The sequence below is a fragment of the Schistocerca gregaria genome, chromosome 2, assembly GCF_023897955.1.
Source record: "Schistocerca gregaria isolate iqSchGreg1 chromosome 2, iqSchGreg1.2, whole genome shotgun sequence".
In the NCBI taxonomy this organism is placed as follows: Eukaryota; Metazoa; Arthropoda; class Insecta; order Orthoptera; family Acrididae; genus Schistocerca; species Schistocerca gregaria.
The window spans coordinates 122,047,355-122,061,104 of record NC_064921.1 but is presented as its reverse complement, the minus strand read 5'-3'; the positions used below and the strand labels follow the sequence as shown (position 1 = coordinate 122,061,104).

Sequence of the window (13,750 nt, the reverse complement as noted above, 5' to 3'; positions counted from 1 at the left end):
GAATCAGAGCTAACTATTTGTAGTATCGTTCCGAGAACCGATCGCGGTCCTCTGGTTTGGAGCCGAGTGGAAGGCTTAAACCAGAGGCTCAGACGATTCTGCGGAGAGCTGGGGTGCAAATTTCTCGACCTCCGCTATTGGGTGGAGAAATGTAGGGTCCCCCTGAATAGGTCAGGCGTGCACTACACGCCGGAAGCGGCTACGAGGGTAGCGGAGTACGTGTGGAGTGCACATGGGGTTTTTTTAGGTTAGAGAATTCCCTCCCTAGGCCCGACAAGACGCCTCCTGAGACGCGGCAAGGCAGGAGTAGGCAAAATGCAACAAGGAATAACAATATTAATGTGCTAATAGTAAACTGCAGGAGCGTCTATAGAAAGGTCCCAGAACTGCTCTCATTAATAAACGGTCACAATGCCCATATAGTACTAGGAACAGAAAGTTGGCTGAAACCAGACGTAAACAGTAATGAAATCCTAAACTCTGATTGGAATGTATACCGCAGAGATAGGCTGGACAGTGAAGGGGGAGACGTGTTTATAGCGATAAGAAGTGCAATAGTATCGAAGGAAATTGACGGAGATTCGAATTGTGAAATGATTTGGGTGAAGGTCACGGTTAAAGCAGGCTCAGACATAGTAATTGGATGTCTCTATAGGCCCCCGGGCTCAGCAGCTGTTGTGGCTCAGCACCTGAAGAATAATTTGGAAAATATTTCGAGTAGATTTCCCCACCATGTTATAGTTCTGGGTGGAGATTTTAATTTGCTGGATATAGACTGGGAGACTCAAACGTTCATAACGGGTGGCAGGGACAAAGAATCCAGTGAAATATTTTTAAGTGCTTTATCTGAAAACTACCTTGAGCAGTTAAACAGAAAACCGACTCGTGGCGATAATATATTAGACCTTCTGGTGACAAACAGACCCGAACTATTTGAGTCAGTTAATGCAGAACAGGGAATCAGCGATCATAAAGCGGTTACTGCGTCGATGATTTCAGCCGTAAATAGAAATATTAAAAAAGGTAGGAAGATTTTTCTGTTTAGCAAAAGTGACAAAAAGCAGATTACAGAGTACCTGACGGCTCAACACAAAAGTTTTGTCTCAAGTGCAGATAGTGTTGAGGATCAGTGGACAAAGTTCAAAACCATGGTACAATATGCGTTAGATGAGTATGTGCCAAGCAAGATCGTAAGAGATGGAAAAGAGCCACCGTGGTACAACAACCGAGTTAGAAAACTGCTGCGGAAGCAAAGGGAACTTCACAGCAAACATAAACATAGCCAAAGCCTTGCAGACAAACAAAAATTACGCGAAGCGAAATGTAGTGTGAGGAGGGCTATGCGAGAGGCTTTCAATGAATTCCAAAGTAAAGTTCTATGTACTGACTTGGCAGAAAATCCTAAGAAATTTTGGTCCTATGTCAAAGCGGTAGGGGGATCAAAACAAAATGTCCAGACACTCTGTGACCAAAATGGTACTGAAACAGAGGATGACAGACTAAAGGCCGAATTACTAAATGTCTTCTTCCAAAGCTGTTTCACAGAGGAAGACTGCACTGTGCTTCCTTCTCTAGATTGTTGCACAGTTGACAAAATGGTAGATATTGAAGTAGACGACAGAGGGATAGAGAAACAATTAAAATTGCTCAAAAGGGGAAAGGCCGCTGGTCCTGATGGGATACCAGTTCGATTTTACACAGAGTACGCGAAGGAACTTGCCCCCCTTCTTGCAGCGGTGTACCGTAGGTCTCTAGAAGAGCGAAGCGTTCCAAAGGATTGGAAAAGGGCAGAGGTCATCCCCGTTCTCAAGAAGGGACGTCGAACAGATGTGCAGAACTATAGACCTATATCTCTAACGTCGATCAGTTGTAGAATTTTGGAACACGTATTATGTTCGAGTATAATGTCTTTTCTGGAGACTAGAAATCTACTCTGTAGGAATCAGCATGGGTTTCGAAAAAGACGATCGTGTGAAACCCAGTTCGCGCTATTCGTCCACGAGACTCAGAGGGCCTTAGACACGGGTTCACAGGTAGATGCTGTGTTTCTTGACTTCCGCAAGGCGTTTGACACAGTTCCCCACAGTCGTTTAATGAACAAAGTAAGAGCATACGGACTATCAGATCAATTGTGTGATTGGATTGAGGAGTTCCTAGATAACAGAACGCACCACGTCATTCTCAATGGAGAGAAGTCTTCCGAAGTAAGAGTGATTTCAGGTGTGCCGCAGGGGAGTGTCATAGGACCATTGCTATTCACAATATACATAAATGACCTGGTGGATGACATCGGAAGTTCACTGAGGCTTTTTGCAGATGATGCTGTGGTGTATCGAGAGGTTGCAACAATGGAAAATTGTACTGAAATGCAGGAGGATCTGCAGCGAATTGACGCATGGTGCACGGAATGGCAATTGAATCTCAATGTAGCGAAGTGTAATGTGATGCGAATACATAGAAAGATAGGTCCCTTATCATTTAGCTACAAAATAGCAGGTCAGCAACTGGAAGCAGTTAATTCCATAAATTATCTGGGAGTACGCATTAGGAGTGATTTAAAATGGAATGATCATATAAAGTTGATCGTCGGTAAAGCAGATGCCAGACTGAGATTCATTGGAAGAATCCTAAGGAAATGCAATCCGACAACAAAGGAAGTAGGTTACAGTACGCTTGTTCGCCCAATGCTTGAATACTGCCCAGCAGTGTGGGATCCGCACCAGGTAGGGTTGATAGAAGAGATAGAGAAGATCCAACGGAGAGCAGCGCGCTTCGTTACAGGATCATTTAGTAATTGCGAAAGCGTTACGGAGATGATAGATAAACTCCAGTGGGAGACTCTGCAGGAGAGACGCTCAGTAGCTCGGTACGAGCTTTTGTTAAAGTTTCGAGAACATACCTTCACCGAAGAGTCAAGCAGTATATTGCTCCCTCCTACGTATATCTCGCGAAGAGACCATGAGGATAAAATCAGAGAGATTAGAGCCCACACAGAAGCATACCGACAATCCTTCTTTCCATGTACAATACGAGACTGGAATAGAAGGGAGAACCGATAGAGGTACTCAGGGTACCCTCCACCACACACCGTCAGGTGGCTTGCGGAGTACGGATGTAGATGTAGATGTAGATGTAGATGTAGATGTAGATGTAGATGTGTTGCACCTAGAGAAGGAAGTCCAATGGAAATAGGGTAAGAAGACACTAAGGCTTCACAGAAATGGAAGACAGAATGAAAAAGTGAAATACATGTTATGTGCAATTCACTTTTGAAAAATGTGCTGGTGCCAAATTTCCTAACAGATGTCTGTCCAGAATCAGGAGACACCAGCTGAACAAACATTTCAACATTTTAAGTTCACAGGATGTTTTAACAGGCAAATAAAGCAAGATTTTTAAAGGAGACTTCATATTACAGGTACTACTCTCTCCGAAGTAGCAGTTAAGAGAAAATTATTAATATGATCTACCAAAAGTAACTACAGAACACTTACAATTGCAGTGAGTGGCCCCGTTTACAGAAAATCTGTCAGTGACTGACATATGGAGACATAAACTATATCAGTGAAACCTCTAATAGTGTAGAAGCAGTGTTTATATGTCCAAATAACTTCTTAAGCAGTAATTTCTAGCATGAGGTTAGTTTACATTTAAATGAGTTCATAAAATGAGAATATTGTCTGTCTCATAACTTAATTACTACGACTAAATTCAACAGGTATGCTCTGCACAGTAATTTCAGTCAAGTAGAATTTAGGATGAGGGTTATGTGGTTTGTCAAGACAATCCCATATTACACAGAACTTAGTTTCATCACATGGTCTAGAATTGTCACTTTTGGCACCAGCAATAAATCTGATGTATCTTCACTCATGACATGCAGAATGTGAGAGATCATGCATTCTCAGTTCACAGGCCAGCTTATAGAGGCCACCTGGTTCCATCCCTGGCACACACTGGTGAACCGCTAAGAAACAGTGTTTATAAGCAATCACACCTGATTGCTCAGCCCATTCTGTACACTGTATTACTGTTTTCAGTCAATGTGTTCCATGCTATGCACAACCTGTACTTCATTGTATCTTATGTGTTGGTCTATGAAGTACTACATTCCATAAACTGTTTATTCTTGCCATAACAAACTTGGTGACGAGTGAGGGCTATGTTTTCTCTGAATGTTAGTGTCAGTGCTAAGTCACCTGCCAAACATCTCAAAGGAAGAATTACTCCAACATCTCATTGCACAGCAGCAAGCTTTCATGGAACAGCAGCTGGCTCTTTCCATCGCTGTAAACGAAGTGGCATCTGTATATTCCCAGTAGGCTACCCTCCTGTCAATTAAACTATCGCCCTTTCCGGTATATGATGAATCATCTGAAAACTGGGACTCCTACAGGACACAGTTATGTCAATATTTCCAGGTTTTTTGGACAGGTGATGCAAACCTGGATAGGGTTTTCTTTCTTTCCTTGCTTTCGCCACACGTGTATCAGCTGTGCCAATTTTGGAAGAACCAGCCAGCTAATCATGTGATGAAATGTTCAACTTTCTCTCAACCTATTACTATGAGAGAATGCATGGCACAGTGATGCTTGTAGAATTTTATCATTGTCAGAGATGTCAAATCACTCTTACACTGCCTGGGCTGCTGAATTACATGGGTTGGGCCAACATTGTAAATCTGTCACTAGTAGCCATCACGAATCCTATGCTAATCACATGGTGCATGATGTTCTTATTCATCTGGCCACAGATAGGGAAGTACAAGAAAAAGCAATTCAGTATGAGAATCTGATGCGTATGGATATGCTCAATTTAGTGCAGTTCTTTGAAGTGTCACGGGCCACGGGCGATCAGATTGCCAAGTGGGGGTGGGGGGCGGAGATATCGGAAGTTGCTCTGTGAAACCCTGTTAGGCATGCTGCAAGTGTTCAGAGGATAGGTAAGTCACTGCAGTAGTAAAACCTTTGTCTTAGCATCACATAGGGCAGTGTTGATTACAACCACAGTATCAACAAGTTGCATCACAACAGCAGTCATGTGCCCCATTCTGTCTTGCCTGTATTGCTTCGTGCAACGTGAGTATTCAGCATGCCCTAAGCATTAGGTTGTTTCCAACAAGTGTTAAAATAAAAGCCACATTGAATCACTGTGTAACTCTTCTTCAGATGTGGTGGACACAGAAGTCTGATGGACATAAACTGCATCTCTACAATTACTGATTCCCTGAACAAATTGTTTATTGACTTAAATGTGATTAGTCAAATTCCAATCCTAGGTCAGTTCCCTGCTCCTGTCTGTTACAAATCTGTTGTTCTCCCTCTCACATTCCATGTTGCTGATCATTTCCATACCACAGACCTGTTTGGTTTAAATGTGTTTAACGTTTTCAGTTTCTCCATTGCCAATGAGGTCAGAAACTGGAGTCCCTCTGCACTGAGTTTTCGTCTATGTTTTCTCCTGGGCTTGCCTGTTCTACCAGTTTCAGGCACACATTACCATGAAAGAGCCCACCTGCACAATTCTGTCAAGGCCAAATTAGACCATTTGACATTGCTCATAGTCATTTGGCATGTTTCTTGAAGTGAATGGGCTACACCACTGATCATCATTAAGAGGTTGATGGGTAAGATTTGTCTCTCTGGCAATTTTTTCAAGATTGAAGCACAGTCATGACAGGTTGTTCACTAAGTTGTCAGGCGGCCACTACTTTTATGAGATAGATGTGTTGAAAGCATATCTCCAACTCCCCTTGGATGAGGTCACTAAGCACCTTCTCATTGTGGCTACACCTTTCGGCCTATACCAATATCAACACTTGCCTTTTGGCGTCACTAGAACACTTGCAATTTTTCAGCTTTTTTAAGAACATGTGACAGACTCTATGCCAGGCTGCATCAATTACTTTGATGATATCATCATTTTGAGATCTTCAACGTAAGACCACCTTATAAAGCTCCAGTCATTGTTTTCTATTTTACAGTCTGCATGTCTCAAGTGCAATCTCACCAAATCTTAATTTTTTCATGTGTCAATTGGGTATCTACATTTTGAGATTTCTGAGACAGGGGCAAACTGTTATGTCACCATGTTGACACAATTGTGGCCTTACTGTGGCCAAAATCTGTTTAGTAACTGTGGGTGTTCTAGGTACAGTTGCGTACTACCATAAGTTTTTACCTGATGCAACCACTGTAGCTCAGCCTTTGCACGTGCTTTGGCGTAGTAATGTGCTGCCTTTTTTTCCAATCCCCAGATTGTGACTGAGCATTCACTTTGCTTAAATCTAAGCTTCAGTCTGTCACTTTTCAGCTGGGTCAGCATCTTGTGTTGGCTTCAGATGACTCTCAGCACAGTGTTGGTGCACAAATATGTACATGGATATGTTACTCTTTCCAACCATTTGGCTTTTGTGTTGGACAAGGCAGCACATCATTTGTAGTGTTCGGTTTCCGCCTCACCTGTTGTCATCATCAGATCCATTGCTGGCTGACGACACAACACACCAACATCAATGCCTTATCTCGCGTTCTGATCAGGCTGGACCCAGTGTTCAATCAGGATGAGTTGCTTTGTTTCTATTTATATGTTGTGGTCCAGAATGTGGTTGAGGTTTTCTCATCACTAGTGCCACAGTAGCATCAGCCATCACTGTGGATACTGTACCTGCTTGGGTCCTCTCTCTTGTGTAGCACAGTTGGCTGGAAAATCCCCCCGCCATGCCTCAGATCACTCACATAATTACTTCTCCCTTCAGCATTGCCTTTCTGTGTTTTAAAGGGTTCTTTTGTTAGATAACAGAGGACACTGCTCCCAAGGTTGTGGTTTCCACTTCCTTACAACGTAATGTACTGTGGCTTCTGCATGTCAGTCATTTGAGGACCTCTTGCAGTAAAGTTTGGTCCCATAGGCCTGTGTATTGGCCGAACATAAAAAATATCATGTAGGACATTTGAGCTTCAATTATTTACTGTAAAATCTTGTTTTCTATTTAGAGATATGATTTGGTTAATGATAGTTCATTATGCTTCATTTCATATTTTTTAAATTAGGATATCAAGTGATACAGTGCCAAATGCTTTTCTCAGATCGGGGAGCGTAGTACAGGCAAATAAATAGCTGTCAAAGCATTGCAGAACACCTGTAACACAAAACATTGCAGAACACCTGTAATGATAGATTTTACCAGGTGTACCGGTATGAAATGAGCATTAAGATACAAATGTGTCAATGGGGAACATTTATTGTGAATGAGCCTTAATTTTTTTGTTTGGTTGGTATGACATCTGTCAAAGATATTTAGTATACATCAAGTCATGGAACAAATAACATCATATGTTTTCATCGTGTTAACAATGTCAAATTTTGTACCAGAATGTGATGATTTGCGGAAAGCATTAATTTTTTGTTTTCATTTGAAAAAAACGTGCTGCAGAGTCGCACCAATGCTTGTCGAGGCATATGGTGATCATGCTCTATCAGAAGCAACATGCAAAAGATGGTTTCAATGGTTCAGAAATAATAATTTTGATGTAAGGAATGAAGAATATGGAAGACCACCAAAAACGTTCAAAGACGCCGAATTGCAAGCAATATTGGATGAAGATGATACTTCGAGTCAGAAGCAAATGGCAGAAATGTTACATGTTGCACAACAAACAATTTCTGACCGTTTGAAAGCTATGGGAAAGATCCAAAAGTGTGGAAAATGGGTGCCGCCTGAATTGAATGAAAGACAGATGGAAAACTGAAAAACCATTTGTCAAATTTTGCTTCAGAGACATGAAAGAAAATCAATTTTGCATCGAATTGTTACTGGCGATGAAAAATGGATTTATTTTAAGAATCCTAAATAGGAAAAATCATGGGTTAATCTGGGACAACCATCAAAATCGACTGCAAAACCAGATCGATTTGGCAAGAATACAATGCTCTGTGTTTGGTGGGATCAGAAAGGTGTGGTGTATCATTAGCTTCTAAAACCCCGTGAAACTGTGCATACTAATCACTACAGACAACAAATTATCCATCTGAACTATGCATTGATTGAAGAAAGACAACAATGTGCCAGAAGACATGGCAAAATAATTTTTTTACATGACAATGCACCTGCACATAAAGCAAAACTGGTTCAGGATACAATCAAAACATTTGGCTGGGAGCTGCTACCCCACCTGCCGTATTCGCCAGACTTGGCCCCTTCTGACTACCATTTCTTTTCATCAATGGGACATGCACTGGCTGAGGAACATTTCGATCCCTATGAAGAAATTGGAAATTGGGTGTCTGATTTGTTTGCTTCAAAAGACAAACATTTCTATTGGCATAGTGTCCACAAATTGCCAGAAAGGTGGTCAGAATGTATAGAGAGTAATCGTCAGTACTTTGAATAAAATGTTTTTACTTTTCAATTCAAAATTAGTGTTTCATTATACAAAAAAAGCGCTCATTTCATACTGGTACACCTGGTATATATTCAGTGTTGGATAGACCAGGCCGCAAGCCATACAGAGAAGAAATTTTTGTTGTAGTAGTTCCATAGTTGCTCTTTCATGAGGCATTCTGTGACCTTAGATATTATGGAAATCAGGAATATTGATTTGTAACTGTTTTTATGCCCCTTTTTATACCCATTTGTATTTCCACTTAGACTTTGCACTAATTTAGAAAGAAATATATGTATCATATTTATAAGCATCAACTGGTAGCATAACATTAATATAATCTGCTCAATAACTTTGGAGTCTATTTTCATGTCTGTTGTAACAGAGTCCAAGTTCATCTGAAGAAGTGTTTTGAAGGAATAGCAAAACTGCACTTTACAGAAGAATTGGATGTAACTTCTATGAAATCAAGTGAAGGGGAAGAGGTAGCCCTTGTTGATGTAATTTCCACATCTCTAGCACGTGGGCAAGTTGAGAAGTGGCTGTTGGAACTTGAGGGGGACATGAAGAAAAGTGTTCACACGGTTTGTAAATGTGAAGTGTTGTATTATTTTATCATTATTTTGGAACACTCTTTCGTAGGCTACACTGATAAATATGCACTTTTTTTTATTTCACCCAATTTTTTTATTTTTTTAAACTGAACATACTTGTCAGTAATGATCCTTATTCCTGGAAAATACTGTTGCCCGTCTTCAGATTTATTACAGTATATAAAAGTAAATTACAGTTGCATCCTAATTCTGAGTTTACATATTTGAAAACTAAAGCAAAAATTATCTACTAACAAAAACAAAGGCTGTATGACACCCCATATTTGTATTTACATTGTTATGAATAAAAAAGCTTTTATATCTCTACTGACATGACAATGCTGTGAAACTGACATTTTGGCACAAATGTAACAAATCTAGTTGCTGAAGGGTTGACTGAGGAAGCTGAGTAGTTGGATCCCGGAACAGGAAAACGAACTTGACATGCAAGTCTATCTACTTAGGAGGAGAGAGGCCAAACACTGGATAGACACAAGCACAGAGAAAAGAACAAAATGTGACCAGTGGAAATGACTGAACAGCTGACACACAGAACCAAGAGCTCAATGCAATGCGAAGGCCAAGTATGAATTCAGTGATGTCAGCATAAGGACCGATGGGCTCGGCGTATCACTGCCACCAAGGAAACACCTGGTTCAGCAGGTCTGCCCATAGAAAACTTTTCGCATGCTGTCCATGATGACTTGCCCCACTACTCTGCTGTGAGACTCCTACCAACTCATTTGCATTCATATTGATGTCTACTGACAGTGATGCTAAATACTCCCCCCTTAAAAGGCTACTTAGGGCCACACATAGCCAGGATTCTGCCACTACCTCCATCACAAAACTAAACAGGGTGTAAGATTTCTCGGCATTGGGTCTCTGACTGAAGTAGGCAACACCAATTCAGCAACTCTGCCAGAACACCCAAAAATTGTAGAGGCTGGTGTAACAACTGGCCCACCGACATCAGCAGGAGTGAGGACTCATCCAAAGGAGAGCCTAACAGGTGGTCACAGGAGTGATTGTCACTGGCAAGTTTGCATATTGCCACAGTTGAGAGCTTGCCACAGGGAAATTCCACAAATGACGCAGTTATCTGGCTTGACATGGAGACAACAGTGTAATGTGTTTACCATGTCATGAGTGCAATTGGTTTGAATGATGAGTCAGCAACTCCCGACCAACATCCACCCCAAACAAATACCAACATGATAGAGCATCTGTAGTAGCATGCTGGGATGTGGAGTGATAACAAATGTCATAGCAGTAATTACTGAGAAAGAGTGCAAAAAATGATGGCCAGCACCTCCTTTCCAACCTGTGAATAGTTACACTGCCTGCTAAGAGTGTCTTTGATGCATAAGAGATGGGCTGCTCAGTGCCATTGGCATTGCAACATGGCAGAACTGCACCAATGCAATACTGGAATGCTTTGGTGGCCAGGCTTAATGGTTTACTTGTTGTAAAAGAAGCCAAACAGGGAATAGAGCACAAACACTGCTGGAGTGACTGAAAAGCAAATTGAAAATCTGCAAGCCGTACAAATTTTATGCTCTTTTGGTGAAGAGGAGGGCAGATGTGAAGTGGCTGGGGCATGAACTTAGCCCAGTAAAAAATCTTGCCCAAAAAAGGACTGGAGCTCCTTCAGGTAATAAGAAATCTTGCTCAAAAAGGACTGGAGCTCCTTCAGGTTCCTAGGTGTTGACAGGTCCACAATGGCTTTGACCTGCTCATACAGAGACAAGACCCTCTTACTAACCACATGACTCAAAAAATGCACCTTGGGGAAATGAAAGCTTCTTTTTACCAATTTTCAGCAAAGGCCATTCTCCAGAAAGCATTGGAAAACCACCTACAGATTTTGCAGATGCTCTTCTTGCATGGAGCCTATGACCCAGATGTCATTGAGGTTGTTGACACAACATGGAATGTCCTTAATCAGATGCTCTAAACATCTTTGATAAATGTGTGAGGCATATGAAATTCTGAAGGGCAAGCTGTTAAAACTATTAAAAGCCAAAAGGCAGTGTTGAGTATGAAGAAACACTGAGAAGAGGCCTTCAGTGGCAGCTTTCAGGTGTGTGTTGCAGAAGTTGATGTGAGAAAAATACTAGCCTCCTGATAACGTTGGCAGCAACTCATCCAGACACAGAATGGGGTACAAACTACAATACAGTGCAAGATGACAGTCTGTTTAAAATAGCCACAAAGGTGCACAGTGCCATTTGGCTTCTGAATCACTACAGACTAGATGAAATAGGAGAAATGCTTTCAAGTTCCTGCCAAAGCTGCGACTCAACCTTAACCTTGTCATGCATGGTGAAGGGAATGTGTGGTTGGTGGGAAAATTTTGTTATCTGTGATGGCTTATGGGAGATGTGGGTCCAGAAATTTTCTGCCTGACCCAAAGTATCTCAAACAGATGGGCATGCAACTGTAATAAAGAATACAAATTTTGAAAGGCAGACCCACTGAGACAGTAATTGGACTTTGTCAACAGTCTAGAAGCCATAAACAATAAAGTTGTGAGCCCAAAAATGTTCAGCATTAACAGTAAATTAACCATTAACCCAGAAAATGTTGCTCACCATGAGCAAAGTTGGGTAATGCTGAGACAACACCACACTCAAATTACCAATGGTGCCATCACAGGTGGCTCAGTGAAGGCAATGTTGCCTTGCTAACCCCATGGGGTACTGGGGGCTGTTTACTGTGCATATCCAACTTTTCCCACCTGCTAATTACTGGGAAAAAATGTCTCTTGCCACTGTCATACATTCATGTGATTCAGCAATATGAGCAACTTCATCTAAAGAAGGGTCATACAAGGACAGTGCCCCAGTTTGGACCTCAGGGTCTGGTTCTGAACAGCCATTCACACTTCTGATTAGTGAGTCTGCGTATCATGTAACTAATTGGGGATGGCCTGTAACCCACACTTGCGTGAGACACTTTGCAGGTTGGCGTTCCAGACCACGTATGACAGCAAGAGGCACTTGCGATGCTGGCTAAACTGTAACTATGCTACCACCACAGGGTTGGGATGTCCATAATATGGCATGAACAGTTGACAGAGTTCCTCAAAGTTAAGTTTTTTGAGCTCAGTGAAGGTCTTCTGATGTACAGTATACCTTGCCTGCCAGTGCAGAGAAACTGGCAATGGTATCAGGGGTGGTGGGGGAAAACGCTTCTCTGCAGGCACATGGCCCAGCACCAGCACAACACGAGAGCACAGCAATTGCACATTCCCTTTGAGCAGCTCCTGCATCTGCTCCTGGTCAGCTGTTGTTGCTGATCCTGGATGTGCAACTGTTCCTGCCAGCATTTCAAAATGTTGGATCTATGATTCACAAATTAACATCATGAAAAAAATAAAAGTGCCTCACATCTAAAAATGTCCTCTATCAACACTTTTGTTTGCACATGCACATGGAACATGGGAAACTATCCTGCCTAGACAAGTGTAACAAATCTAGTCGATGGTGACACAACTATGAAAGCTGATGAACTGGACCACAAAAGAGTAAAACAAACTCGATGTGTGTGTCACTCTGAGGAGGACCAGAGAGTTTGAACACCACAGAGAGATGAGACTGAAGAAAAGCACAAAATGGAAATTCTCTGAATGACTGGACAGCTAGCACATGGAACAAAGAACATGGCATGACGTGAAGGCCAGGTCTGAGTGATCAATGTCAGTGTAAGAAGTGATGGACCCAGCCTATCACCACTGGCAAGTAAACAACTGGGTCAGTGGTTCTGCCCCTGCATCTGTGACAGTTTGGTTCACTACTCTGACATGAGAGCCACTCTAGCTCATCTTTGTCATTCTCCCAATAACCAAAGTCAACCGTTTGCTTCCATACTGCAATCCTTATGTGCTCAATCAATTTCAATATTATGCCAAGATATTTAATTGATGAGACTGGCCAGTCAGGGTGACTGAGCAGTTCTAGGTGCTACAGTCTGAAACCGTACAGCCGCTACGGTCGCAGGTTCGAATCCTGCCTCGGGCGTGGATGTGTGTAATGTCTTTAGGTTAATTAGGTTTAATTAGATCTAAGTTCTAGGGGACTGATGACCTCAGAAGTGCTCAGAGCCATTTGAACCATTTGATGAGACCGTGTCAGGCAGCATGCTACTAATGCTTTACTTGAGGGTTATGGAATTGTTATTCTTACTCATCTGCATTTAACTTACATTTGTCTATATTTCCAGCCAGTTGCAATTCATCACACCAACTAGAAATTTTATCTTGTGTCCCCTATAGTCACTGAACAAAAGCACATTTTTTGTACACGACAGCACCATCAGCAAACAGCAGCAGATTCTGCTCATTCTGTCCATCAGATCTTTTATGTATGTGGAGAATAACATTGGTGCTATTGCACTTCCCGGGGGACTCCTGATGATACACCTATCTCTAATGAACACTTACTGTTTAGGACAATTTACTGGATTCTATTATTTAAGAAGTCTTCAAAGCATTCACACATCGAGGGCCCTATTAGGTATACTTTTACACTATGTGATCAAAAGTATCTGGACGAGCCCAAAAACATGCGTTTTTCATATTAGGTGCATTGTACTGCCACCTACTGCCAGGTACTCCATATGAACAACCTCAGTAGGCATTAGACATTGTGAGACAGCAGGATGGGGTGCTTCACAGAACTCACGGACTTCAAGCATGGTCAGATGATTGGGTGTGTCTTGTGTCAGATGTCTGTGTGCAAGATTTCCACACTCCTAAACATCCATAGGTCC

General features: G+C 41.9%; 1 protein-coding gene across 1 annotated transcript in view; it reads left to right on the top strand.

Moving 5' to 3' along the window:
* The window catches only part of LOC126336485 (dynein axonemal heavy chain 7), a 978,012-nt gene that overhangs the window by 364,428 nt on the left and 599,834 nt on the right, over nt 1-13,750 (top strand). The window contains exon 15 of the mRNA XM_050000228.1: nt 8,770-8,968. Within this exon, the coding sequence (XP_049856185.1) occupies nt 8,770-8,968 (199 nt within the window). The remainder of the gene's footprint in view (nt 1-8,769; nt 8,969-13,750) is intronic.